Source organism: Erythrolamprus reginae, chromosome 8 (assembly GCF_031021105.1).
Source record: "Erythrolamprus reginae isolate rEryReg1 chromosome 8, rEryReg1.hap1, whole genome shotgun sequence".
Lineage (NCBI taxonomy): Eukaryota > Metazoa > Chordata > Lepidosauria > Squamata > Dipsadidae > Erythrolamprus > Erythrolamprus reginae.
This window is the reverse complement of record NC_091957.1, coordinates 25,960,504-25,986,065: the sequence shown is the minus strand read 5'-3', so window position 1 is coordinate 25,986,065 and position 25,562 is coordinate 25,960,504. Positions and strand designations below refer to the sequence as shown.

Below are 25,562 nucleotides of genomic sequence, written 5' to 3'. Positions count from 1 at the left end.
TCCTAAGATAAAATACAGGAAATAGTAAAAGGGCAGACTAGATGGACCAAGAGGTCTTTTTCTGCCGTCAGTCTTCTATGTTTCTATGTTTCTATGTTTCTACAAAGTTGAATGCTCACAACAGCATGTGAAATGGATTGTCAATCAGAGTTGCTTCCTGAATGGACAGTTTGATTTCACAGAAGTTTGATTTACTTGGAGTTATATTGTGTTGTTTAAGTGTTCCCTTTATTTTATTTTATTTTGAGCAGTGTATATATATTTGTTTTCATAGATTTTCACGGGTATGAAGGTCTTGACATATTCGGCTTTCTTCCCGTGTCAGTTTCTTCCCGTGAAACATGGGAAGAAACCCAAATAGACACAAGAACAGTTTTTCCCCTGAATGCCATCGCTCTGCTAAACAAATAATTCCCTCAACATTGTCAGACTTTTTACTAAATCTGCACTTCTATTTTTACTAGTTTTTTCTCATCATTCCTATCATTCTTTTCCTCCCACTTAGAATCGTATGACTGTAACTTGTTGCTTGTATCCTAAGATTTTTTATTAATATTGATTATTTGACCCCTATGACAATCATTAAGTATTGTACCACATGATTCTTGACAAATGTATCATTTATGTATGCTGAGAGCATAGGCACCAAGACCAATTCCTTGTGTATCCAATCACACCTGACCAATAAAATTCTATTCTATTCTATTCCAAGACACACACACACACACAAATATATAATTAAATACAATTTATTTTTGTAATACACACATATATAATATTTTATTTTAAAAAATTAAATTGGATTTTTTAAAATTCAAATTGGATTTTTTTTAAATTTTTATCCAGTTTATTTTAATCAAATGCTTTCGGAGTAAAAATCTATCTAAAGATAGTTTTCTGTTTAGGCTCCATTTCATGCCGAATAAACTAAATTATTAATGTACCTATTTAAGATACATTAATAATTTCGTTTATTCGGCATGAAATGGAGCTTAGGTATCGGTATTAGGTTCCTACAGTATGGTTGACGCCATCACAGCGGTAGTAAAACTGGACCTGCACATGTAGCTTTGGGTGTGGCGCATGCGAGATTTTGCATTTGCTCATGTGCAGGAAGCAAAATCTCGGAAGAGGACGAGCGGGAGAGATATTTTGATGGTCTTTGCTTTTTTGCAAAAAAACCCCGCCAAAAATTCTCTCTTGCACAACATCCCATCATGAGATTTTGCTTCCTGCGCAAATGCGCATGCCAGACACCTGAAGGTGTAGTGTGAGGCCGTATATCCTGCAATATTGGGACTGTTGGTGAGTCAACTGCAGAGACGACAGCTGCTCCTTAAAAATTATGGTTTAAATCGAGTTGATTTAAACCAAGCCTTTTTTTTTTTACTCGTGTTTTAGAGCATGATTTAAATTGGGGTTAAAATCGACTTGATTTAACTGAAAGTCCCCCTGCCCCCAAAAAGTGTCTGAAACCAGGTTTTTCTCCTCCCTTCTCTTAAGCTGGAATCCGAATACCTCAAGATCCCTGGGGAGCAATCGGTCAGCGTGGTTTTTATCAAGTGAGTATCCAGGCTGCTTTATTTTATTTACTTACTTATTTATTAGATTTCTAGCCAGCCTTCTCTAAGTGGATTCAGAGCGGCTTACAAGGATTAAAAAAACATCATTCTGCGGACTGCATTGGCTGCCGATTAGTTTCCGGACACAATTCAAAGTGTTGGTTATGACCTATAAAGCCCTACATGGCATAGGACCAGATTATCTCCGAGACCGCCTTCTGCCGCACGAATCCCAGCGTCCGGTTAGGTCCCACAGACAATGCCGGCTGGCGGGACCTAGGAGAAGAGCCTTCTCTATGGGGGGCCCGGCCCTCTGGAATCAACTCCCCCCAGAGATTTGCACTGCCCCCACCTTCCTTGTTTTCTGTAAGAATTTGAAAACATATTTGTGTTGCCAGGATTGGGGTCATTAGACCCCAGCTTCTGCCCAATGAATGTATTCGGTGTGAGAGTATGTATGCGACTCTTTGATTTTAAATGTTTAGCTTTTAAGACAATTTTTAAATTGTCTCCGGAGAGGGGCGGCATACAAATCTAATAAATAATAATTTTAAAAAATTAACTAATTAATTAATTGGCCTAGAAATGTTTTACCAAAATGTTGTAAATTGCCCAGAGTCCACAAAGTGGGGCGGCGTATAAGTCAAATAAATAAATACATACATACATACATACATACATACATACATACATACATACAATTATGAAATACAGTAAGAAAACCCAATAATAAACATTCATTCTTCATACATTCATAGCAGCTGGCCGGAGCAGAGTATGATGCTCAATGGCCCCATGCCTGTCGACAGAGCTATGTTTTAAGGGCTTTTTGAAAGACCGTGAGGATGAGGGCCATACGAATCTCCAGGGGAAGTTGGTTCCATAAAACTGGAGCAGCCACAGAGAAGGCCCTTCCCCGCAGCTCCGCCAGGCGACATTGTTTGGCTGACAGGACCTGGAGAAGGGCTTTGGGGCAGAGTTTGAGCCTCTATAGAAGTCCCAGGCAGAAAGTGTTGTTGTTATTATTATTATTAATAATAATATTAGTTTAATTATTTTATTAATTATTAATTATTATTATTAGATTTCCACGCCACCCTTCTCAGATGACTCAGGGCGGTGTACAACATAACAAATACAGTACAATACACATGTATAGAAATCTAATATTAAAAATTACTATGAAAAAACTAAAAAATTAAAAGTACCCCATTCATCCCAACACAAGCATCCATGTTCGCCTAATCAATCACTCAGGGCTACGGACCGAATTGATCTCAATACTCACGGCCCCCATGCTCACCGGCAAAGATGGGTCTTCAAAACTTTGCAAAACGCCAGGAGGGAGGGGGCGGTACGTATCTCCGGAGGGCCAGGGCCACCACAGAGAAGGCTCTTCCCCTAGGCCCTGCCAAACAACATTGTCTGGCCGACAGGACCTGGGGAAGACCGACTCTGTGGGACCTAACCGTCCACTGGGGTATATGATGCAGACGACGTTTCCGTAGGTAATCTGGTCCTAAGCCATTAGGACTTGCCTAAGGAAAGTTCAAGCTTGCCAAAACAGCAGAGGCCGGAATAGTTTTGAGGGGTTGAACCTGTGCAAAGTTAACCCCTCCATTTCCCCATCCTTGCCCCCTCAGGGAGATCGACGGCTACAGCTTTGTGGAGCTGGACGTGGGGTCTGAGGGGAACATGAACGACCAGCAGATCCGCGAGGTGCTTTTCTCCGTGGTGGCCAGCGGCTCCATCGCCTCCTACCGCACCTCCCGAAGGGGGTTCCAGTTCCGGCGCCTGGGAGCAGGTGAAGCCGCCCCGCTGACTCTTAACCGGAAGGGGCCAAAAGTAGACGGGGCTGTAGTGGTGGTTTTGGGAAGGTTGGGTGGGAGTGCCTCCCCCGCCATCCCGCTAACTCTGAGTTTGCTTCCAGCCCAAACCCCGCCTCCCCCCATCTCCGAGGCGTCGTCAGGTGAGTCGGGAGCCCGAGAGGTGCACGGGGGCCTGTTCACAGCCCACTGATTCGGCTGCCCAGAGACAGCCGCTGCCCCTTTAATCTCTGAATGCTCTTGGCCTCTCTGGCATCTTGGCCGGAAGCGAGTCTTAGCAGGGAAGACATTTGTCCCCCGAGGGGTCTCCGGTTTCAGCAGCTGCAGGGCGCCCGGGCCTCAGTCGATGGAGGAGGACGAGGGGGAGGAAGAGGAGGAAGGGAAGGCTGGCCTTTTGTCCTTCTCGGCCCAGATTCTGTCTGGGAGTCCGCCACCCTCCACTCAGCCCTCTCTCCCTCCCTCCCTCCCTCCCTTCCCAGGGCATTTGCAGGCCCCCCTCGCACGCCTCTCCTTGTGCTCCTTTGTGGATGTGAGTGTGTGTGTAGCATGTAGTTCTTGGCCTTTGATGTGAGCGCTTGCCATTCTTGGCCCCTCTGGATGGAGCTTCCAAGCAGGGGCTCCGTGGGTTGGGCGGGTGGGTAGGGCGCTGCTATGTAGCTCTAGCACACCCCAGGAGTCTAGTAGGCGCTGCCTCGGCCTTCCCCTCCCACCCCCCACTCAACACACCACTGCCCCAGTTCCTTCTGTTGCTGTCATGTCATCGTGCATTGCTGAGCAAACCTGGGAAGCAAGAAAAGTACCTCTCGCTGAGCTTGCCTGTTGCTTCTAGACTCTTGCCGTGTTGCCGTGAGGTTTGTGGGTGCTGCCCCATGATGAGCAAGGCGAGTGGGAGTGAGGGGTGGAGAGCTTTCGCTGGAGGACTTGGGAGAGTAATAATAATAATAAATGTTTATAATGCCCTTTTAACAAAGGGCATACCAGCAAACCATATACAGTGGTACCTCTACCTCAGAATGCCTCTACTTACAAGCCTTTCTAGATAAGAACTGAGTGTTCAAGATTTTCTACTTACAAACCGGACCCACCGGAACTCTAACCAGAAAAGGCAGGGAGAAGCCTCCATGGGGCCTCTCTAGGAATCTCCTGGGAGAAAACAGTTCCAGAAAAGGCGAGGAGAAGCCTCTGTGGGGCTTCTCTAGGAATCTCCTAGGAGGAAACAGGGCCGGAAAAGGGGGGGGAGAAGCCTCTGTGGGGCCTCTAGGGATATCCTGGGGGGAAACAGGGGCGGAAAAGGCAGGGAGAAACCTCTGTGAGGCCTCTAGAAATCTCCTGGGTGGAAACAGGGGTGGAAAAGGCAGGGAGAAACCTCTGTGGGGCCTCTAGAAATCTCCTGGGAGGAAACAGGGCCTCCACCCTTCCTGTGGTTTCCCCAATCACACGCATTTACATTGATTCCTATGGGAAAAATTGCTTCTTACAAACTTTTTTACTTAAGAACCTGGTCACGGAACAAATTAAGTTTGTAAGTAGAGGTACCACTGTACAACTAGCAAAGACAGACAGTAGGCAATACACACACTTAGCTAAAACACAACTAATTAAACCACAAAACTTGTTAAAAACCTTCCCAATCTCTCCAATTTCTTCCCCTCTCACTGATCCCCAGAACAAGGATGTTTCAATCTGCCGAATGAAAGAGGAATGTCTTCAATGCCTTGCAGGAGTAGAGAAAAAAGTCCTCTAACCAAAGCTCTAAGGGAAGATTGTCCCACAGACATGTGGCCAGATCTTGAAAGGCCCACAATTTTGATGTTGCTTACGTGTCTGTGGAACAGTCAGCCTACCCTTCCCTGCCGAATGTAGGTCCCTCGAAGGCGTATACCAAGATAACCAGGTTGCCAAGGCATTTGGTGTGTTTGAGCACAGGGCCTTAAATACCATCAATGGCACTTTAAATTGGGCCCTGGCTCGAATTGGCAACCAATGTAGAGATCTATGTGAGGTCAACACATGGGATGACCTGGAGAGGTTTAGAACCACCCGAAGGGCACTATTTTGGACCTGTGTCGCAATGGTCTAATCCCAGTGTCACGGGAGTGGCACATGGATCTCATTTGAAGGGAAAGGCCTTTGGCAGCAGAGGCTTAACATCAGAAATTCTGCTTACCTGTTTATTTATTTTTTATTTATTTGCTCTATCTCTATGCCGACCTATACCTCAGTCCCAGGGCAGCTCAAAACAAAATAATACACATGTATTATTATGTATTATGTATGTAGAAAGCTAAATTTAAAAGCATACTAAAACCTCAAAAAACCCCAGTCACTCATATTCACGCAATCAAACATGAATTCATTCGTCGGACAGGGCTAGATGTTGGTCTTAGCGGCCCCAAGCTTGTTGGCAAAGATGGAGCTTTAGACTCTTGTGGAAGGCGGGAAGGGAGGGGGAAGAGCGAATCTCTGGGGGGAGTTGGTTCCAAAGGGCCGGGGCCTCCATAGAGAAGGCCCTTCCCCTAGCTCAGTGATAGCGAACCTATGGCACGGGTGCCACAGGTGGCACGTGGAGCCATATCTGCGGGCACGCGAGCAGTTGCCCTAACTCAGCTCCAACGTGTATTTGTGTGCTGGCCAGCTGATTTTTGGCTTGCACAGAGGCTCTAGCAGGGCGTTTTTGGCTTCCAGAGAGTCTCTGGGGTGATGGGAGAGGGTGTTATTATCCTCCCCTGGCTCCAGGGAAGGCTTTGGAGCCTGGAGAGGGCGAAACACGAGCCTTCTGGGCCCACCAGAAGTTGGGAAACAGTCCGTTTCCAGTCTCCAGAGGGCCTTGGGAGGGCAGGGGAAGCTGTTTTTGCCCTCCCCAGACATTGAATTATGGGTGTGGGCACTCGCGGAAAAAAAGGTTCGCCATCACTGCCCTAGGTTCTGCCAGACGACATTGTCTAGCTCAGTGTTTCCCAACCTTGGCAACTTGAAGATATTTGGACTTCAACTCCCAGAATTCCCCAGCCAGCAAATGCCAACTCTGTGGGACCCAACCAGCCGCTGGGACACATGAGACAAAAGATGATCCCGTTTGTTTGCATTTCAAGGGGCTTGGCAGGGTACAGATGCCCAGGACAAGCTGGAACGCAAAACCCGGTTGTTAGGGTCTCAGATGTAGCATTGCCCGCCAAGTCCTGCCCAGGTCACTGCATTTTGTTCGGTGGGGGAGGAAAGGCTGTGCTTCGAAGGCTGAGGGCTTCCCCAAAATACAGAAAAGCCATTTTGGCCTTTGGGCCTTCCCATTTCCCTGCCCCCTGGCCAGGTCACAGCCGCCTCCTAACCCCCACCTCTCCTCCAGTCTCCCCAGAGATCCGGCCCTGCACGGCGGACGAATTCTCTTGCCTGAGTGGGGAGTGCATCGACCGCGAATTCTTCTGCGACCGCCGGCCAGATTGCCGCGACATGTCGGACGAGCTGGACTGCGGTGAGCATTTGGGGCCGTGGGTGGCAGCTTCAGGCTCCTAGTCCACTTCGCCATGAGGATGGTTTTCTCAGCCATGCTTCTCTCCGCCCCACAGATGAGCCTGAGCCCCCCGAGTGTGCCCAGCAAGAGTTTGCCTGTGACAGCGGTGAATGTGTGCCCCAAGGATTACGCTGCAACGGACACCCTGACTGTGGAGACGCTTCTGACGAGGATGGTTGCGGTGAGCGTGTGTGTGTGTATGGCAACCTCCGCGAGTCTTTCTGAGAATCCCCTATCATTCTCCCTTTACTAAGTCTCTTAGTAAAGGCCTGGAGGCGGCGGGGTGGTGGTGGTTATAGTCTGCCAGCAGCCAACGGAGCTGACAGTGAGGAGGTTAGGAAGGAACATGGGCCAGTCCTGGAGTCTGGGGAAGGCTCGGACAAATGCTCTGCATCCGAGGCATGGATGGAGACAGGGCAGTCTGACAGTTATCAGCTGCCTTTGGAGTTAGATGTCAGTGAGTCAGAACAGCTGGAGCCTCTTACCAGACAAAGGCAAAAGCTGAGGAACAAGGGTCGACTTGGTAGTATTATTAATATTGTTATTGTTATTATTAATGAGATTTGTCTGCCGCCCTTCTCCGAAGACTTGGGGCGGCTCAGGTGGACAAAGGTAGACAAAGAATGGCCCCTCCCATAGGGAATAGAAGAGGAGTGAAAGGGGAGGGAAGTTTGCAGAAGACAATTACAGTGGTACCTCTACTTATGAACTTAATTCGTTCCATGACCAGGTTCTTAAGTAGAAAAGTTTGTAAGAAGAAGCAATTTTTCGCATAGGAATCAATGTAAAAGCAAATAATGCATGCGATTGGGGAAACCACAGGGAGGGTGGAGGCCCTGTTTCCTCCCAGGGGATTCCTAGAGAGGCCCCACAGAGGCTTCTCCCCGCCTTTTCCGGCCCTATTTCCTCCCAGGAGATTCCTAGAGAGGCCCCACGGAGGCTTCACCCTGCCTTTTCCGGCCCTGTTTCCTCTCAGGAGATTGCTAGAGAGGCCCCACGGAGACTTCTCCCTGCCTTTTCCAGTTACAGTTTCAGAGGCTCAGGTTTGTAAGTGGAAAATGGTTCTTGGGAAGAGGCAAAAAAATCTTGATCACCCGTTCTTATGTAGAAAAGTTCGTAAGTAGAGGCGTTTGTAGGTAGAGGTACCACTGTAGTTCGCTTCATTGGTTCATGACTCTCTGAGCTCTTTGCCAAGTTTTGAAGATATCGACCTGGCAGCTCTCCAAGCCAGATAAGGTCTGTGACTCAGGGTGTTCAGCAAACTTGGAAAACAGGGAAATCAGGGAATTATCAGGGAAGTCGGTGGTTGGGGAAATTTCAGGGAATTTGTGAAAAAACCAGAATAAATCAGGGAGAAAAAACAAACTATTAAAATGTTTAAAAGTCAGGTTGTGCTTCCTGGCAGAGTCAAGTAAAAATGAGCATAACTGTGGCAACAACACGTTTCCTCAGCTACCAATATTTCTCCATGGCTTAGCCGTTTGGTCTGACGTCATCTGTGATCGTGCCTTTACTAGTTACAGGGAAATGTTACAGGGAACCCTGGTGACTGTAAATTCTGCCTTGAAAGACTTTGTTGGATGTGAATGAGAAGAATTCACAGTAACTTAATAAAAAGGGATTTTTGTCAGCACGTGGAATCTGCTTCGTGGTTTGTGGAATTCTAGGTCAAGACAGCATGTCAGGTTTGTCTTTGTATGTGGTGGCTTTCAATCAACATGGAGCTGGTCAGGTTTGAGTTCCAAGCGGCTGTGTGAACCAAGCCTCATCACGCCTTCTGTGTCTGCCTAACTTTGAGCTTCTTTCTGCACCCGGGCACAGGCAAGGGACAGGCTCTGTCCAGATATACAGAGCTACCCAGTAGGACTTGACAAGATACCAGATTTTATAGTGTGGCAATTTAGGAACCAGTGCAGAGAAATAACGAAGACACTTTTGTAGAAAAACAGTAGCAAATAGTTTTACTCTTCAGTGCAATCAAAATGTCTTAGTCTTCTATTTACAGGAACAAACTTTTATTTAACTATATTGAGTAAAGCTTATTTAGATGTAGATTCTAAGCCAATCCCGGTTTCTCCATATCAACACTACAGCTCTAACTCAATACAGTAGAACCTCTACCTAAGAATGCCTCTACTTATGAACTTTTCTAGATAAGAACCGGGTGTTCAAGGTTTTTTTGCCTCTTCTCAAGAAGCATTTTCCACTTACAAACCTGAGCCTCTGAAACTGTAATCGGAAAATGCAGGGAGAAGCCCCCGTGGGGCCTTTGTAGGAATCTCCTGGAAGGAAACAGGGCCTCCACCCTCCCTGTGGTTTCCCCAATCTCACACATTATTTATTTTTACATTGATTCCTATGGGAAAAATTGTTTCTCCTTACAAACTTTTCTACTTAAGAACCTGGTCACAGAACAAATTAAGTTTGTAAGTAGAGGTACCACTGTAATTAACTAATGCTCAAAACTGCTCCAGCCAGCCAATAGCTGCCCCGAGTCTTCGGAGAGGGGCGGCATACAAATCTAATTAAATAATAATAATAATAATAATAATAATAATAATAATAATAATAATAATAATGATAATATTACCAACAACAGCAACAGACAACAGCTAATAACAGCTAACAATCTTTGTAAACTTGCTTTGCATTTTACAATGCAAAAAAATCAGGTTGCAGTTTACACCCTATGATCCAGTATTCATTACTGTTTAACATGCTCCTTTTACCTTATATGGTAACATAATGGAATATCACCTAGGATTGAACTAATCTTTGACAGGCTCATCCGCTGCCGTTCTCCTCCTCTTGACCCATCGCTCTTCTTCTCTACTCCAGCAGAACTCGAGGGGCCTTTGGAGCCCTCCCCATCACCCAGCACTGCCCGACCCCCTGCCACCACCTCCCCCATCACCACCCGCCGGGCTCCGGTCACCGTGCCTCCTTTGGTGGGCGCCCCCGGATCACACCCTTGCCGGGAGGACGAAACCAGGTGCACCAACGGGCAATGCATCCGCCGGGAATACCTTTGTGATGGTGAACGGGACTGCCCGGATGGCAGTGACGAACAGAAATGCGGTGAGTCCCGGGGGATGCGGGCGTGCTGCGCGCGCAGGTGCGGGAAAGAGAGAGAGAGAGAACCGCAACGGTAACTCTCCTTTTGTCGCCCCTCCAAGGCACTCCCTCACCCTGCGAACCCAATGAGTTCCGATGCCGGAACGGGCACTGCGCTCTCACGCTCTGGCGCTGCGACGGGGACAATGACTGCGCCGACAGCTCTGATGAGCTGGACTGCCGTGAGGATCGAGAGCTTGGCGGGCGGGTTGCGTGTATGGGGGGAGAGACCCCTTCTGTAAATCTTGGGTTCATGGGAGCCAAAGCGAGGTGAACGCTGAAAACTAGGAAATCACAAACTTGGGTTTAGGTTTGGGAAAGAATTGGCCCCGAATAAGGCTTCACGGGACCCCTGAAGCGCAACTGGTAAAGACTCCGGATGCAGAATATGTTGATCCTCGCCCTCCCTTCCTTCCTCCCTGCAGCCACCAAGGGCCCCGGAGACACCTGTGGCCCCGACCAGTTTGTCTGCCTCTCCAGCCACACCTGCATCCCAGCCAGCTACCAGTGCGATGACGAAACCGACTGCCAGGACCGCTCGGACGAGATCGGCTGCAGTGAGTGCCGGGATGTGAGCAGGGCAAGGCAGGAATGGAGGGGCAGGGACTGAAGGAAGTGCAAGAGGGATTGGCTTCTTGAACTTCCTCCCCAGGAAGCCCCAAAAGAGCAGCCATTCTCTCCCAAATGGGCTGCCTCTGGAAGTGGAAGCTTTACCTAACCTAGAAGTCAGCAATCTAACTGCTCTGGAGCTGCATGTGGCTCTTTCATCCCTCTGTTGTGGCTCCCTGCCACTGGATGGCGCCACAATTTTGAAAGGAGCTGTCCATATGTATATATATATATATATATGCAGAGTAATGCAGGAGGACTAGATAAGATATCAGAATATACTTGTTGCAATTTAATGAATCAGATAAATGATGAAGACACATTTGTAGAAAACAATAGTTTTACTTCTCAGTGCAAAATACCTTCAGCCTTCTATTTACAGGAACTTTACATTAGCTATTTTCAGCTTACTTATAAGTAGATATTCAACCAATCTGGGTTACAAGTAGATACAAAACCAATACAGGTTTCTAGTGGATATTAAACCAATCCAGCTTTCCTGGTATCACTACTATTATTCTACTCAATATCTAACTCACGTTCAAACTGCTCCAGCCAGCCAACTAACAACCACCCTCAACAGCAGACAGCCAACGAGGGAAGCAATCAGGGCAAAGTTGATTTGCATCTTATAATACCCTGGCCCAATCAGATTGCAGTTCACACCCAATGATTCAGCATTAGCATGCTTTGCATTCTACATTACCTCATATGATAATACAATGTAATATCACCCAGGATTGCTAATCCTGACAGGAGCTCCTGGTTTGGGGGGGGGGGGGGGGGGGGATGCCAGGAAGAGATTGTTTGGCAAGGGAGAGGTTTTCCGGATGGCTCCACAATTGATAGGGCTTTTGGTTAGCACAGATAGAGGAAAAGGACTCCGGGCTAGGAGGAGACTCTATGGTGAGGGAACTGGACTTCCGGTCAGCTTTAGAATTGAATGGGGGGTTTCTGGTTAGGACTTTTGTGGCTCTTTGAGGGTTTAAGGTTGCCGACTTCTGACCTAACCCTTAAAGGCCACCCCTCCGTATTCCCCTCCCCTGGTAATAATCCACTTTGCGTTCTGCCTGACTCACCATCCTTACCACTTCTCTTTGTGCCTTCCTTCCGCCCCAGTCCCTCCACAGGTCATCACTCCCCCAGAGGAGTTCATCGAGGCTGCCCCAGGGGACACCATTCGCTTCACTTGTGTGGCCGTGGGGGTACCGACCCCCCTCATCTCCTGGAGGCTCAACTGGGGCCATATCCCCACCAGCCGCAGGTAGGTCAGCCCTGGTCGAGCCCCAACTGCTGCCCGTCCCTCCCTCCCTCCAAAGGTCCGGGTGCTGAGTTCCTCCTGTGCCTTGCAGGGTGAGCTTCGCCAGTGAGAACGGTCGGGGGACCCTAGTCATCCAAGACGTCAAGGAGGCCGACCAAGGGGCTTACACCTGCGAGGCCATCAATGCCCGGGGGATGGTTTTCGGCATCCCGGATGGCGTGTTGAGCCTCACGCCCGGCCAAGGTGAGCTGCAGGAGGAAGAGCAGAGCTGGAGAATTGCACTCCCTCTGTTCTCGCTCAGGATGAAGAGGCCTCCCCACCTTCTCAGTTTCCTAGCCCAGTGATGGCGAACCTTTTTTCCCTCGGGTGCCAAAAGAACGTGCTCACATGCTATCGCGCATACACGAGTGCCCAAACCCATAATTCAATGCCTGAGGATGCTTCCCCTGCCACCCCGAAGGCCCTCTGAAGGCTGAAAATGGCCTGTTTCCCAACTTCAGGTGGGCCTAGTAGGCTCGTGTTTCACTCTCCCCAGGCTCCAAAGGCTTTTTTGGAGTCGAGGGAGGGTAAAAGCATCCTCCCCCATCCGCCAAAGGCTCTCTGGAAGCCAAAAACACCCTCCTAGGGCAAGTCACAAATCAGCTGGTTGGCACACACATGCAAATTGGAACTGAACTAAGGCAACAGCTTGCGTGCCATAGATATGGCTCTGCGTGCCACCAGATATGGTTCTGCGTGTCACAAGATATGGCTCTGTGTGCCACCTGTGGCACCTGTGCCATAGGTTCGCCAGCACTGTTCTAGCCTCTCATCCCTTCACCATCTAGGACCCTGCCCCGAGAGGCACTTCCATGTCGAACGGACCGGTCAGTGCTTGCTCTGTTTCTGCTTCGGGGTCGCCAAATCCTGTCGCAGCACTGGCCGCTACCGTCAACAAATCCACCTCCGATTCGACGAACACAACAATTTCAAAGGTGAGCCAGTTGGGGCACTCTCCTCCGTCCAAGGAGAGGACAGGGCGGGTCTTCCTAGCTGCCCCACCCCTACGACCCTCTCGGCTTGTTGCATTCCTCTTTGTTTCCGCAGGGGTGAACGTGACCACACTCGATCAGCCCGGCACGCCTCCCCTCGCCTCGACGCAGATGCACATCGATCGCAGTGCGCAGGAGTTCCAGCTGGTTGATCTCTCTCGGCGCTTCCTGATGCACGACTCCTTCTGGACCCTCCCCAAGCAGTTCCTGGGGAACAAGGCAAGGGGCAGCAGCTGGCACACGCTTCCCGAGTGCCCACCCATTCTTCTGAGTCTGGGCGCTCTTGAATATCCAGATGCATTGGCCCAGAATATTTGCGGGATTGCCTTCTGCCGCATGAATCCGAGCGACTGGTCAGGTCTCACAGAGTCAGCCTTCTCCAGGTCCTGTCAGCCAGACAATGTTGTCTGGCGGGACTTAGGGGAAGAGCCTTCTCTGTGGGGGGCCCGACCCTCTGGAATCAGCTCCCCGCAGAGATTCGTACTGCCCCACCCTCCTTGCCTTCCACAAAAGTCTTAAGACTCATTTATGCCACCAGGCTTGGGGCCACTAGTCTCTAGCCCCCTGGCTGATAAATGTGTTGAAAGAAATTTGACCGAATGGGAATGACTGTTTTTTTTAATGGGTGTGGGGGGGGTTGATTTTAAATTTAATTAATTAGATGTAAGATGTTATATATTGTTCTGCTGTAAGCCGCCTGAGTCCTCGGAGAGGGGTGGCATAAAAGTCCAATAAATAAATAAATAAATATCCACTTACCCCGTAGCAACCAGCTTTCCACACTTTCTATTAAAGGTTTGTTACAAAATCAAAACCAGAAGCACACACAGATGACTGACTCAGTTGGATTCAATAACTTCTTTATAAACATAATAATATACATATTTACAATACCATTAGCAGAGTTCTTCAATCAGTTACAGACAGCAGAGAACAGTTTAGTTTCATTTCAGCAGAGAGGAAGAATACAGAGCTTCTCAGTTTCAATTCTCTGCACAGACTCAGCAGAAGTTAGCTCCTATTAGTTGTTATGCTTATTCGTTGGCTGACCTTGTTACCACTGGCTCTCCCAGTTCATGAATCTCTTAACACTTTCCCTACAGGTGGATTCTTACGGAGGCTCCCTCCAGTACACGGTGCGCTACCACCTGGGCCGAGGACAGTCAGAGCCCGTCCCGAAAGTGGACGTGGTCCTTGTGGGCAATGGACAGAAGCTGCTTTACCGGCTGCAGGAACTTCCTGAGCCATTTGTGACCAACCGGCGCCAGGTCCATTTCACTGAGGTGAGTGCCAGGGGAGGCAGGGATGGGGGAGAGGGAAGAGGGATGGAGGAGGAGGAGAACATTTGTCTCTTGCTTCCCGTAAAGACTCCCCCTGCCCGCCAAATGGGACATGATCAGCAGTGGGCTACTAAATTGGGCTTGCCGCCACAGCTCGTGAGTGCTTATGCGACCAGCGTGATTTTGCTTCTGCACCCATGGAGGTAACAAAATCGCGCATGGAGCCGCAGGTGCACCCGTGTTTCGGCATGCGCAGAAGCAAAAAACCCTTGCCGAAACACAGGCGCACTGCTCCGGCTAGTAGCCCACCGCTCCCAATATTTTACTGGGTCAAGATGCCGACTGTAGAACTGTCCCTTTTCATCCGCGTAATAACCAAGATCTGAAATAGCCCGTGCTTGGAAAGTGTCCTGACCAGTAGGCCACATTGGCTCCCACGTGTGGATCAAAGAAATAAGCCAAGCTGCAGGCCACGGGAGGGCAAACACACACACGTGTCTGCTTTTGGTTGAGATTGGCACTGATCATGTGCTTTCTTTTTTTTCAATGTGTTTTTATTAATTATTCCAGGGTATCCAGCAAACCTGGAAAACAGGGAAATCAGGGAATTATCAGATAAATCAGCGGTTCAGGAAATATCAGGGAATTATCAGGGAATTTGTGAAAGAAACGGAATAAATTAGGGATCAAATCAGGGGGAAAAAACAAACTGTATTAAAAAGTTTAAAAGTCAGGGGAAAATCATGTAACACACCCCCCCCCCCCTCCTTGCCTGGCAGAGTCAAGCAAAAATGAGCCTAACTATGGCAACAACTTGCTTCCTCAACTACTGATATTTCTCCATGGCTTAGCCGTTTGATATGATATCATCTACGACCATGCTTTAACTAGATTGCAAGTTACATGGAAATGTCAGGAAATATTAGGGAATTTCAAAACGCTTTTCCCCTGGACACCCTGTTATTTACATTTTATATATTGTAACATTTCTTTTGAGCTGATCTACAGCCTTTTATGTACATTGTTGTTATTTTTATACAATTTATACATCAGTTTACAGTATTTTTGAATTCTGTATCTTTGCCCCACATTGTCTCTTCGAGTTTCTATCGTTAGCATTTATACCACTTTCCCCATATTTCGTAATAGTCTGAGTCATTTTGTCCTCTGAGGTTCTATGGTTAATTTGTCCATTTCTGCGCAATCACACATATTATTGATTATCAAATTCTCGATGACTGCATTAGGATTACACCAGCATTGCGCATACGCAATCCTAGCAGCTATTGTGATGTGCAAAATCAGATACTTGGTATGGTTATTTGCAAAGTAACCCCTAAATAAGAAAGATAGCCACATGGAAATGTTTATGAGAATAGTTATGAATAATTATTCAGCCACACTCAGATACACTAACTTGAGTTACGGTTTACTTTAACAAATAGCACAATCTGATAAACAGTCCAGGTCATACACGTAATTGTCAGAATAATGGTCTAAAGAATATACACTGCTCAAAAAAGTAAAGGGAACACTTAAACAACACAATATAACTCCAAGTCAATCAAACTTCTGTGAAATCAAACTGTCCACTCAAGAAACAGCACTGATTGACAATCAATTTCACATGCTGTTGTGCACATTCAACTTTGTACAGAACAAAGTATTCAATTAGAATATTTCATTCATTCAGATCTAGGATGTGTTCTTTGAGTGTTCCCTTTATTTTTTTGAGCAGTATACAATTACAAAGTCTTCTTACCAACTGCCTTTTTCATTCTCAGTAAACAAAGATCAAGATATAAACACAGCTTAGATACAACAGAGAACAGAATGTAATAGAAAGCATATCAGAGAGAGGGTTATGCTCTCTAGCTCCCTCATATGGCAACCAGCAACACAATCAACCAATCAGAAACAGCATATGGTTAAAGCTATATACATCAACATAGTTAAACTGACACACATAACATTGTTGGTTTATTTATTTATTTATTTATTCATTCATTCATTCATTCATTCATTCATTCAATTTTTATGCCGCCCTTCTCCTTAGACTCAGGGCAGCTTACAACATATTAGCAATAGCACTTTTTAACAGAGCCAGCCTATTGCCCCCACAATCCAGGTCCTCATGGTTTATATATTGTCAACCCAACTGATTGGACAGAGTCCTAACAGGTACTTTCATTGTATTGCCTTTTAAATATACCTAATAATAAAAAAGTTCTGGAATAGATTCTACTGTTATTCTTATTATTTTGTCTGATCGTGGTTCATGCCTACCAGGGGAACTGGCAAAAGGAGTCTGGGGGCCCCGTGAGCCGAGAGGAGCTGCTCCTCGCCCTGCAGAACGTAGAGGCCCTCATGATCCAGACGGTGTACGATAACCGGATGGCCACGGTGGGACTGAGCAACGTCATCATGGATACCACCACCACGGAGGTTACTGGCCTGGGTGTGGCGCAACATGTGGAGGAGTGCAGGTCAGGTGCCAGCCAGGGGATGTGGGGGCTGGGGGGGGCTGAAGTGGGGGGGGGCTACTTCTGGGGGAATCTCTAGGACCGTGATGGTGAATCTATGGCATGTGTGCCACAGATGGCACGTGGAGCCATATCACGTGGCCTATGTAAATTCCAGCGCATGTGTGCAGTAGCTAGCTGATTTTCGGCCTTGGGTTAGACCGTTTCGCCCTCTGGAGGCTTCCCTGAAGCCCCAGAGTGCAAAAAAACAACTCAATGGGCAAACCGGACCTTTGGAAAAACTGACTTCTGCTTTGCCCGTTGTGCTTTTTTTTTTTTTGCACTCCAGGGGCTTCACAAAAGCTTCCCGAAGCCCCAGAGTGCGAAACAGCCCGACGGGCAAACCAGAATTTTGGTAAACGGACTTCCAGTTTGCCCGTTTCACAGTCGCAGGCTTTAGTGAGGCCTGTATACATGTGCAGGGATGGAGGGGGGTGGAGATTGTGCACATGCTCAGCATGGGGGTTGCGCATGCATGAAGGGGGCAGGGAATGGGTGTGTGCATGTGTGAGCATGCTATCACACGGACACACACCCTTTCGGCCCACAAACCAAAAAATGGTTTGCCATCACTGCTCTAGGATCAAAATCTGCTTAGGGGAACAGGGCCAGATGCAGAAGTCTTGCAACTTTAAGAGGCTGGAGAATTCTGGGAGTTGAAGTCCACACGTCTTAAAGTTGCCTAGCTTGGGGATTCCAGGCCTACTGGATCACACATCCCCCATAATCAAGTCTGCTCTGGAGGTGGATAACTCTTTTAGTTTATTCCCCAGAGGGCTCACAGAATACATGTGTGTATGTGCGTGTCCCCTCCATCATAGAGATCGGAGCTTCCACCAAGAGCTGAAATAGCCAGAACAAGGTCAACTGACCCCTCACCTGCCTTGCTCACCGTCTTTGCTAGCAGGGGCAACTGGTAGTTGTCGCTGCTGCTACTGTCAGCTCCACTCATCCTTCCTTCTGCAGGTGCCCCGTGGGTTACTCCGGCCTTTCCTGCGAGCAGTGTGAGCCTCACTTCAAGAGAGTGCCTGGCGGCCCTTACCTGGGCATCTGTTCCGGCTGCAGCTGCCATGGTCATTCCACCTCTTGCGACCCCTTCTCTGGCTACTGCCTGGTGAGCGGCTCAACAGCAGGAGTTGGGGAGGGATAGGTGGACCCTAAAGTTTGGGGGCGGTCCTCTGAAACCAAGTTTTAGATGGGACGAAATCTGAAAAGGCACCTTAGGAGAATTTATTTATTATGTCTTCCTTCCTTCCTTCCTTCCTTCCTTCCTTCCTTCCTTCCTTTCTTCCTTCCTTCCTTTCTACTTCTATGCCACCCAATCCTGAAGGGCTCAGGAACAATTTTCAAGCAGCAAAGAATAGAATAGTATTAGAATTCTTTTATTGGCCCAGTGTGTTTTGACACACAAGGAATCTGTCTTTGGTGCAGATGCTCTCAGTGTACATTAAACCTATCCCTGGGGCAAGATGCTGATTTCTGTTTACAGAGGGCTGTGGAGCATTGTGAAGTGGTATATAAGCATTAAGTGCGCTTGCTAAGTGGTGCTGTTGCATTGTTTGGTGCTCAAGCCCCCCCAAAATATTAAGATTTGTGAAGCTGGGATTCAGACCCCTCCCAAGTCCTTGTACTCCTCTGTCATTGCCCCCACCTTCCCAAAAGCGCACTTCCTCTTCTCCCCAAATGTGTCTATGTTGAGTACGGGCACCCCCAGCTTATGAAACCCTGGAGATGTCCCAGATCCAAAAGGCCATGATGATTCTTGGACCGGAACAGTGTCTGGCTTCTCACAGCCCCTTTTTTGCCCCCCCTCCTCCTCTCTCTTCCTTCAGAACTGCCAACACAACACGGAAGGGCCGAGATGCGACAAATGCAAGCTGGGCTTCTTTGGCGACGCCACCCAGGCCACCCCGTTGGCCTGTCGGCCTTGCCCGTGCCCGTACACCGAAGCTCCACGCAGGTGAGGAAGGGGCAGGTTTCAGGTTTCTCCTCTCACCTTCTCAATAATCTGGTACAGCGAGGGTCTATCCACTGATTTTCCACTCTAATGTCTTCCTCATCCTCTGACTTGGACCACTCTCCCATTGTCATATCAGCCCCCTCTAGTGGATCCTCAGGTTCACTCAGGTCACTTTCTCCCTCACTCTCGCTCTCTGCTTCATCTGTCAACCTCCCTGGCCCAGGGTATCCGGAGGGGCCTGGCTCATCCTCCTCAGAATCTGACATGACCTGAGGGGGACAAGGAGCACTCACAACACCAGCACACCTCTCCACAGCCATCTTCAGCCAATACACCCACTGCAACTTCTCTTCGAGTGAGCGGTACCTAGTGGGGCTCGCTGGAAGCAGGGCCGAGCTCCCTGGCAGCCAGCCTTATACAATGCTTTCCCTCCGGAAGGTTTTCCAACTCCTGCCTCTTGGATACGGACGGACAGGCCAGCTGCGACGCCTGCTTTCCAGGCTACACAGGACGCCGCTGTGAAAGGTAAAAAAAAGCACAGAGCTCTTGCCTCAACCTGCCCCAGCCCCAGAAGTGTGGGGCCACAGCAGTCCCGTTGTGCATCCCTTGGTGGCACAGTGGTTAGAGTGCAGTACGCAAGCTGCTTCTGCTTGACTGCTGGCTGTAGTTCAGCGGTTCAAATCTCATCACCGGCTCTAGGTTGACTCAGCCTTCCATCCTTCTGAGGTGGGTAAAATGAGGACCCAAATTGTTGGGAGGCGATATGCTCTGCAAACCACTTAGAGAGGACTCTAAAAAAGTCTGGTTGGATCCCACAGAGTTGGCCTTCTCCAAATCCCGTCAGTCAAACAGTGTCGCCTGGCGGGGCCTAGGGGAACGGCCTTTTCTGTGGCAGCTCTTGCCCTTTGAACCCAACCCCCTCCAGAGATTCCTACTGCCCCCACACCTTTGCCGGCAGGCCTGGGGCCGTTGAGCATTGATACCTACTCCGGTCGAATACTGTGATTTTAATGAAACAAATGTTGATTAAATGGTTTAAATGTTTTGGGAGGTTTTAAGAATAGGTTTTAAGTACAGTGGTACCTCTACTTAAGAACTTAATTCGTTCCGTCACCCGGTTCTTAAGCAGAAACGTTCTTAAGTAGAAGCAATTTTTCCCATAGGAATCAATGTAAAAGCAGATAATGCGTGCAAACCCATTAGGAAAGAAATAAAAGCTCGGAATTTGGGTGGGAGGAGGAGGAGGAAGAAGAGGAGGAGGACAGTCGCTGCCGAAGGAAGAAGGTGATGTGAGGCAGCGCCCAGAGAAAGGAAAATGCTCCGTTTGCTTTGGACTGTCCAGAGCGAAGGGAGCATTTCTTTTCTCTGGGCTCTGGCAGAGGTTTTTATTATTATTATTATTTATTGGATTTGTATGCCGCCCCTCTCCGCAGACTCGGGGCGGCTAACAACAATGATAAAAAACAACATGTAACAATCCAATTTAATAAAACAACTAAAAACCCTTATTATAAAAACCAAACATACACACAAACATACCATACATAACTTGTAATGGCCTAGGGGAAGGAATATCCTAACTCCCCCATGACTGGGACAAGTGCCCAGAGAAAGGAAAATGCTTCATTCGCTCTGGACTGCCAAAGCCTCCTTAAGCACCACCGAAAGGCTCCTCTGGCAGCCCAGATGGCCGGGATTAAAGGTGGAATGGCAAAAAACTGGCCGGGCCTTCGTGCCGCTCTCAAATTCCCTGGGAAATTTTTCCAGGCTCGGGTTCTTAAGTAGAAAATGGTTCTTAAGTAGAGGTAAAAAAAATCTTGAAGACCCGGTTCTTATCTAGAAAAGTTCTTAAGTAGAGGCGTTCTTAAGTAGAGTACCACTGTACTTGGTTTCTTAAATGTAGCTTTTAGCATAGGATTTTCTATTGTTGATTTTGTATTTTTTGTGCTGTAAGCCGCCCTGAGTCCCCCAGCATAGAAATCCAATAAATAAGTAAGTAAGTAAATAGAAGGACTATGACGTGGTATATAAGTCTTATTGCTATTGCTAAACTGCGTGGGGATCCCTTCCCAGATGTGCTCCTGGCTACGAAGGCAACCCCATCCAGCCGGGCGGAAAGTGCGTGCCAATTGGCCAGATTCCAGGTAACCTCCTTGGGATCCCAGAGGGCTATTTCAAAGTCCCTGAAGGCCCAGTGGGACCCACCGCCCTCGGGGGGTGGGGTGGGGGGGACGATGTCAAGACAATCTTTGCTGGTATTACATCTCCTGCTTTTTATCCCATCTGTGCTGTGGGGCTCCATCTCGGAGCACGGGACCCCTCTCCTGGAAGGCAGGCTCCTTCGCCTACCCCAGTGATGGTGAACCTATGGCACGGATGCCACAGGTGTCATGCCGAGCCATATTTGCTGGCATCTGAGCTGTTGCCCTAGCTCAGCTCCAATGTGCATGTGTGTGCCGGCCAGCTGATTTTGGGCTCACACAGAGGCTCTGGGAGGGCGTTTTTGGCTTCCAGAGAACTCCAAGGGGTGGGGGAGGGCGTTTTTACTCTCCCCAAGCTCCAGGAAAGACTTTGGAGCCTGGGGAGGGCGAAACACGAGCCTACTGGGCCCACCAGAAGTTGGGAAACAGGCTATTTCTTGCCTCCAGAGGGCGTGGGAAGCTGTTTTTGCCCTCCCTGGGCATTGAATTATGGGTGTGGACACTCACGCATGTGTGATAGTGTACATCCACGCTCTTTCGGCACCTGAGGAAAAAAAGGTTCGCCATCACTGGCCTACCCGGTCCTCCACAGCCAGCCTCACATCCCAGAGAGGGGTAGCGTGAACTAGTGGCGGGCCTGAAGGAGATGCTCTCCTACATTCGCTTGTCTCTCTCTCTATATATATAGACAACGACGTCGCTTGCGATGAGCGAGGAGGCAGGAAGGCCGCAAGCGGAGGCTGCCGCTGCAAGGTAAGTGGATGGCAACCGGGAAGCAGAGAACAGTTAGTTTCATTTCAGCAAAGCAGACGAGCACAGAGTGAGACAGTATAGAGTGGACAAGAGAGCAGATTGGAGCCACATCCAGCCTTTAGCTTAAACTTTCAGTTTCGATTCTCTGCACAGACTCAGGAATGGTTAGCTTCCATTGGCTGAGTGAGTGGGCAGGAAGGCCTCAAACCGCTGCAAGGTATAAGTGGATGGCAACTGGGGGGTGGAGCATCACCTTAGGAAAGGAGGCAGTTTGCAAGGACACGCCCATGCGCACATACCCACCTACAGACCTCTGTTTCAAAACCCAGCGACTGGTACCTCTGGAACAATGAAGTGGAAAAGGGAGGCTTCCGATTTGGACTTTTGGATGCCAAAATTCCAAATTAGGTGGGGATTCTCCATGTGTATATCAAGCACATACACCACATCAGTCCATATTCAGGAAAAGAGTTGTGCCCTGCAAAATCTTGGCCCGTGTTTCCCTTTTTCAAACATCTGAATCCGAGAGGGGCACAAGAGTCAAAGATTAGAAAGCATTTGGGCCGGCAGAGTGCCAACCTGAGGATCTGTTGGGCAGAACAAACACCCTCATTCTGGGGATGGAAAGGCTGGCAGGGAGATCACAAAAGGGCTGCTAGGCTTAAAGTGGCTGGGTGGTCTTAGCCATCCCTCTTTTAGCACTTGGACTTTAGGGCGGAGGCTGTTTACAGAGCTGGTCACTGTTTTGGCACCCCATGTAAAAACTCTCTCTCCCCCTCCTCTCTCTCTCCTTTCTCTGTCTGTCACTTCTCTCTTCTCTTTCTCCCCCCTCTCTCTTTTCTCTCTGTCTTTCCCCCTCCTCTCTTTCTCCTCTTCTCTGTCTTTCTTCTCCCCCTCCTCCCTCTCTTTTTCTGTCGCTCTGTCTCTCATCTCTATTCCCTCCCTCTCTCTCTCTCTTCTCTCTCTCTCCCCCCTCTTCTATCTCTCCTCTCTCTGACCCCTCTCTTCTCTCCTCTTGCTCTCTTCTCTCTCTCCTTCTCCCCTCCCCCCTCTCCCTCTCTCTCCTCTCACTTTTCTTTCTCCTCTCTCTCCCCTCTCTTTCCTCTCCTCTTTCTCTCTTCTTTCTCCTCTCACTTCTCCCTCTCCCCTCTCTCTCTCTTCTCTCTCTCTCTGTCTTTCCTCTCCCCCTCGTCTCTCTCTTCTTTCTCTCTTCTTTCCCTCCTCTCTCTCTTCTCTCTCTCTTCTCTCTTTCCCTCTCTCTCTTCTTTCTCTTTCTTCTCTATCTTCCCTCTCCTATCTCTCTCTTCTCTCTTTCTCCTCTCTCTCTCTTTCTTCTTCTTTCCCTCCCTCTCTCTTGTCTCTCTCTTCTTTCTTTTTCTCTCTCTCTTCTTTCTCCCCTCTCTCTCTTCTCTCTCCTCTCTCTGTCATCTCTCTTCTCTCTCCTCTCTTCTTTCTCCTCTCTCTCTCTTTTCTTTCCCTTCTCTCTTACCAGCCCAACGTCCAGGGGCGGTCATGCAACGAGTGTGCTACAGGCAGCTTCCACTTGAGCCACAGGAACCCCGAGGGCTGCCTCCGCTGCTTCTGCATGGGGGTCTCGCACCAGTGCGCCAGCTCCTCTTGGAACAGAGATCAAGTACAGCCTCCCCCCCCCCAGGGCCGACTCCTTCAAGGGAGGGGGGGAAATGCCCCCCCAGGGAGGTGCAACTCCGTCGTTCCCTCCAAGGCCTTTTCTGCAATTGACGCCCCTCTTTGCCCCTGGCTCTAGGTCCAGCTGTCTCACGAGGATGCCCAGAGGGGTCAGTTCAGCCTTGCCAACTCCGCCAACACACTAACGGTCAGCGAGGGGATCCGCTTTACGGAGGGCTCGGAGCTCGCCTTCTCTTCCTTCCGCAGTCTGCCACGGGACATCTACTACTGGGTGCTGCCCGAGCGCTTCAGGGGAGACAAGGTGCCGCCTGGGGGGCAGGAGATGAGAAGGGCGGGGGTTCAGATGGACGGGGGGGACCTTCCTGTGCTGACCAACCCTCCAGGCCATTCCCCTCTCCCCAAAAGTTGACATTCTTAAGCGGCTTCTATGGCTGGCGGTTACAAAGATGGGCATCAAATAAGTCTCATAGAAATAAACGCAGGCAATCCTCGACTTACGACAGTTCTTTTAGCGACCGTTCGAACTTAGAATGTCACCAGTGGGGGGAAGGGGGACTTGTGACTGGTTTTCACACTCGCTACTGTTGTCGCCCCCTCCCAATCAAAATGCGGACGCTTGGCAACTGACTCGTATTTATGTGGAGGGCACGTGGTCCCCTTTTGTGACCTGCCGACGAGCAAGAGTCCACACCGGCTGTAATGATTCACTTAAACAACGCTCACAAGAAAGGGTTTTGCCGTAAAATTTGGCAAAACACACTTGAGAACCTGTTTCGTCCCTCAGGGGATCGTACCTCAAGGGCTGCCTGTATACAGAGTTCAATCCTGGGGCTCCCCCTGGCGGAAGAGTTGGAGGGGTAAACCCAGCACTGAACCTGAGCTCTGCTCTGTCCCCAGGTGACTTCATACGGAGGAGAACTGCGCTACACCATCAGCCACGATGCCTCTCCTGACGCTCCTCTGCTGCGGGACCGGCCCGACGTCCTGATCCAGGGAAACGGCATTTTGCTGGAACACGTAGCTGCAGGCCTCTCTCAGCCCAGAGAGCCAACCACTTTCGTTGTGCCCTTCCGGGAGGTGAGAACCTGGCCCTGGCAGGAAATAGCCTTAGATTCTACCTGGACCTTCAGTTCACCTGCCCAGCCAGCCACAGAAGCTAATTAATTAATTAATTCTATGCCGCCAACTCCCTAGGGCAGTGATGGCGATGGGTGCCACAGGTGGCATGCGGAGCCACATCTGTTAGCATGTGAGCCATTGCCCTAGGTCAGCTCCAGCATGCATGTGTGTGCCAGCCAGCTGATTTTTGGCTCGCACAGAGGCTCTGGAAGGGCGTTTTTGCCTTTTGAGCCTGGAGAGGGCGAAACACGAGCCTATTGGGCCTGAAGAAGTTGGGAAACAGGCCATTTCTGGCCTCCAGAAGGCCACCTGGACAGTGGGGAAAGCTGTTTTCGCCCTCCCCCTGCATTGAATTATGGGTATGGGCACTCACGGGCGCAATAGCGCCATGCATGTTCTTTCGGCACCCGAGGAAAAAAAGCTTCGCCATCACTGCCCTGGGCTCTAGGGCAGTGATGGCAAACCTATGGAACAGGTGCCACAGGTGGCACACAGAGCCATATCTGCTGGCACGCGAGCCAGTGCCTGAGCTTAGCTTGGCATGATGGCATGTGTGCCCCAGCCAGCTGACTTTTGGCTCGCACAGAGGCTCTGGGAGGGCGTTTTTGGCTTTCAGAGAGCCTCCTGGGGGATAAGGGAGATGTTTTCACCCTCCAGGGAAACCTTTGGATCCTGGGGAGAGCGAAACCCAAGCCTACTAAGCTCACCAGAAGTTGGAAACAGGCCATTTCCTCACCTTGAGGGGCGGTCTGGTGGACAAAAGGCAGCATACACACACACACACACACCCATCTTCTCTTGTAGCAAGCCTGGCGCCGTGCTGATGGGCAGAACGCTACCCGGCAGCACCTCCTGATGGCGCTGGCTGACATCGATCTTTTCATGATCCGGGCCTCCTACACCGGGCGACCTTCCGAGACCAGGTAGGAGGGGATTGAAGGAGACGGACAGGAGGAGGAAGCCGAGGGGTTTGTGGGTGGGTGGATGGGCTCTTCGGTCATTCCTGCCTATCTCCAGGCAGGAGCTTTTGGGCTTAACTTGGTTTCCTTCAGGGGTGGGTTCCGCTTATCTTTCACTACTGGTGCGCATTGCGATGTTTCATGTGCGTACACCACAGGCGTGTGCACACATGTCCTGCCATGTGATTCTACTTTTGCGCCTGTGCAGAA

The 25,562-nt window shown here is 49.3% G+C and overlaps 1 protein-coding gene across 2 annotated transcripts in view; it reads left to right on the top strand.

Moving 5' to 3' along the window:
* HSPG2 (heparan sulfate proteoglycan 2) overlaps positions 1-25,562 on the top strand; it is a 151,106-nt gene that overhangs the window by 32,316 nt on the left and 93,228 nt on the right. For both annotated transcript variants that reach the window (XM_070759428.1, XM_070759427.1), the window contains exons 5-26: positions 1,504-1,562; positions 3,206-3,366; positions 6,732-6,857; positions 6,952-7,077; positions 9,735-9,974; positions 10,073-10,192; positions 10,436-10,567; positions 11,739-11,883; positions 11,972-12,123; positions 12,708-12,854; positions 12,967-13,130; positions 14,015-14,194; positions 16,481-16,677; positions 17,680-17,827; positions 18,546-18,673; positions 19,112-19,198; positions 20,747-20,817; positions 21,563-21,627; positions 23,120-23,260; positions 23,393-23,575; positions 24,172-24,351; positions 25,198-25,316. In XM_070759428.1, the coding sequence (XP_070615529.1) occupies positions 1,504-1,562; positions 3,206-3,366; positions 6,732-6,857; positions 6,952-7,077; positions 9,735-9,974; positions 10,073-10,192; positions 10,436-10,567; positions 11,739-11,883; positions 11,972-12,123; positions 12,708-12,854; positions 12,967-13,130; positions 14,015-14,194; positions 16,481-16,677; positions 17,680-17,827; positions 18,546-18,673; positions 19,112-19,198; positions 20,747-20,817; positions 21,563-21,627; positions 23,120-23,260; positions 23,393-23,575; positions 24,172-24,351; positions 25,198-25,316 (3,071 nt within the window). The remainder of the gene's footprint in view (positions 1-1,503; positions 1,563-3,205; positions 3,367-6,731; positions 6,858-6,951; positions 7,078-9,734; positions 9,975-10,072; positions 10,193-10,435; positions 10,568-11,738; positions 11,884-11,971; positions 12,124-12,707; positions 12,855-12,966; positions 13,131-14,014; positions 14,195-16,480; positions 16,678-17,679; positions 17,828-18,545; positions 18,674-19,111; positions 19,199-20,746; positions 20,818-21,562; positions 21,628-23,119; positions 23,261-23,392; positions 23,576-24,171; positions 24,352-25,197; positions 25,317-25,562) is intronic.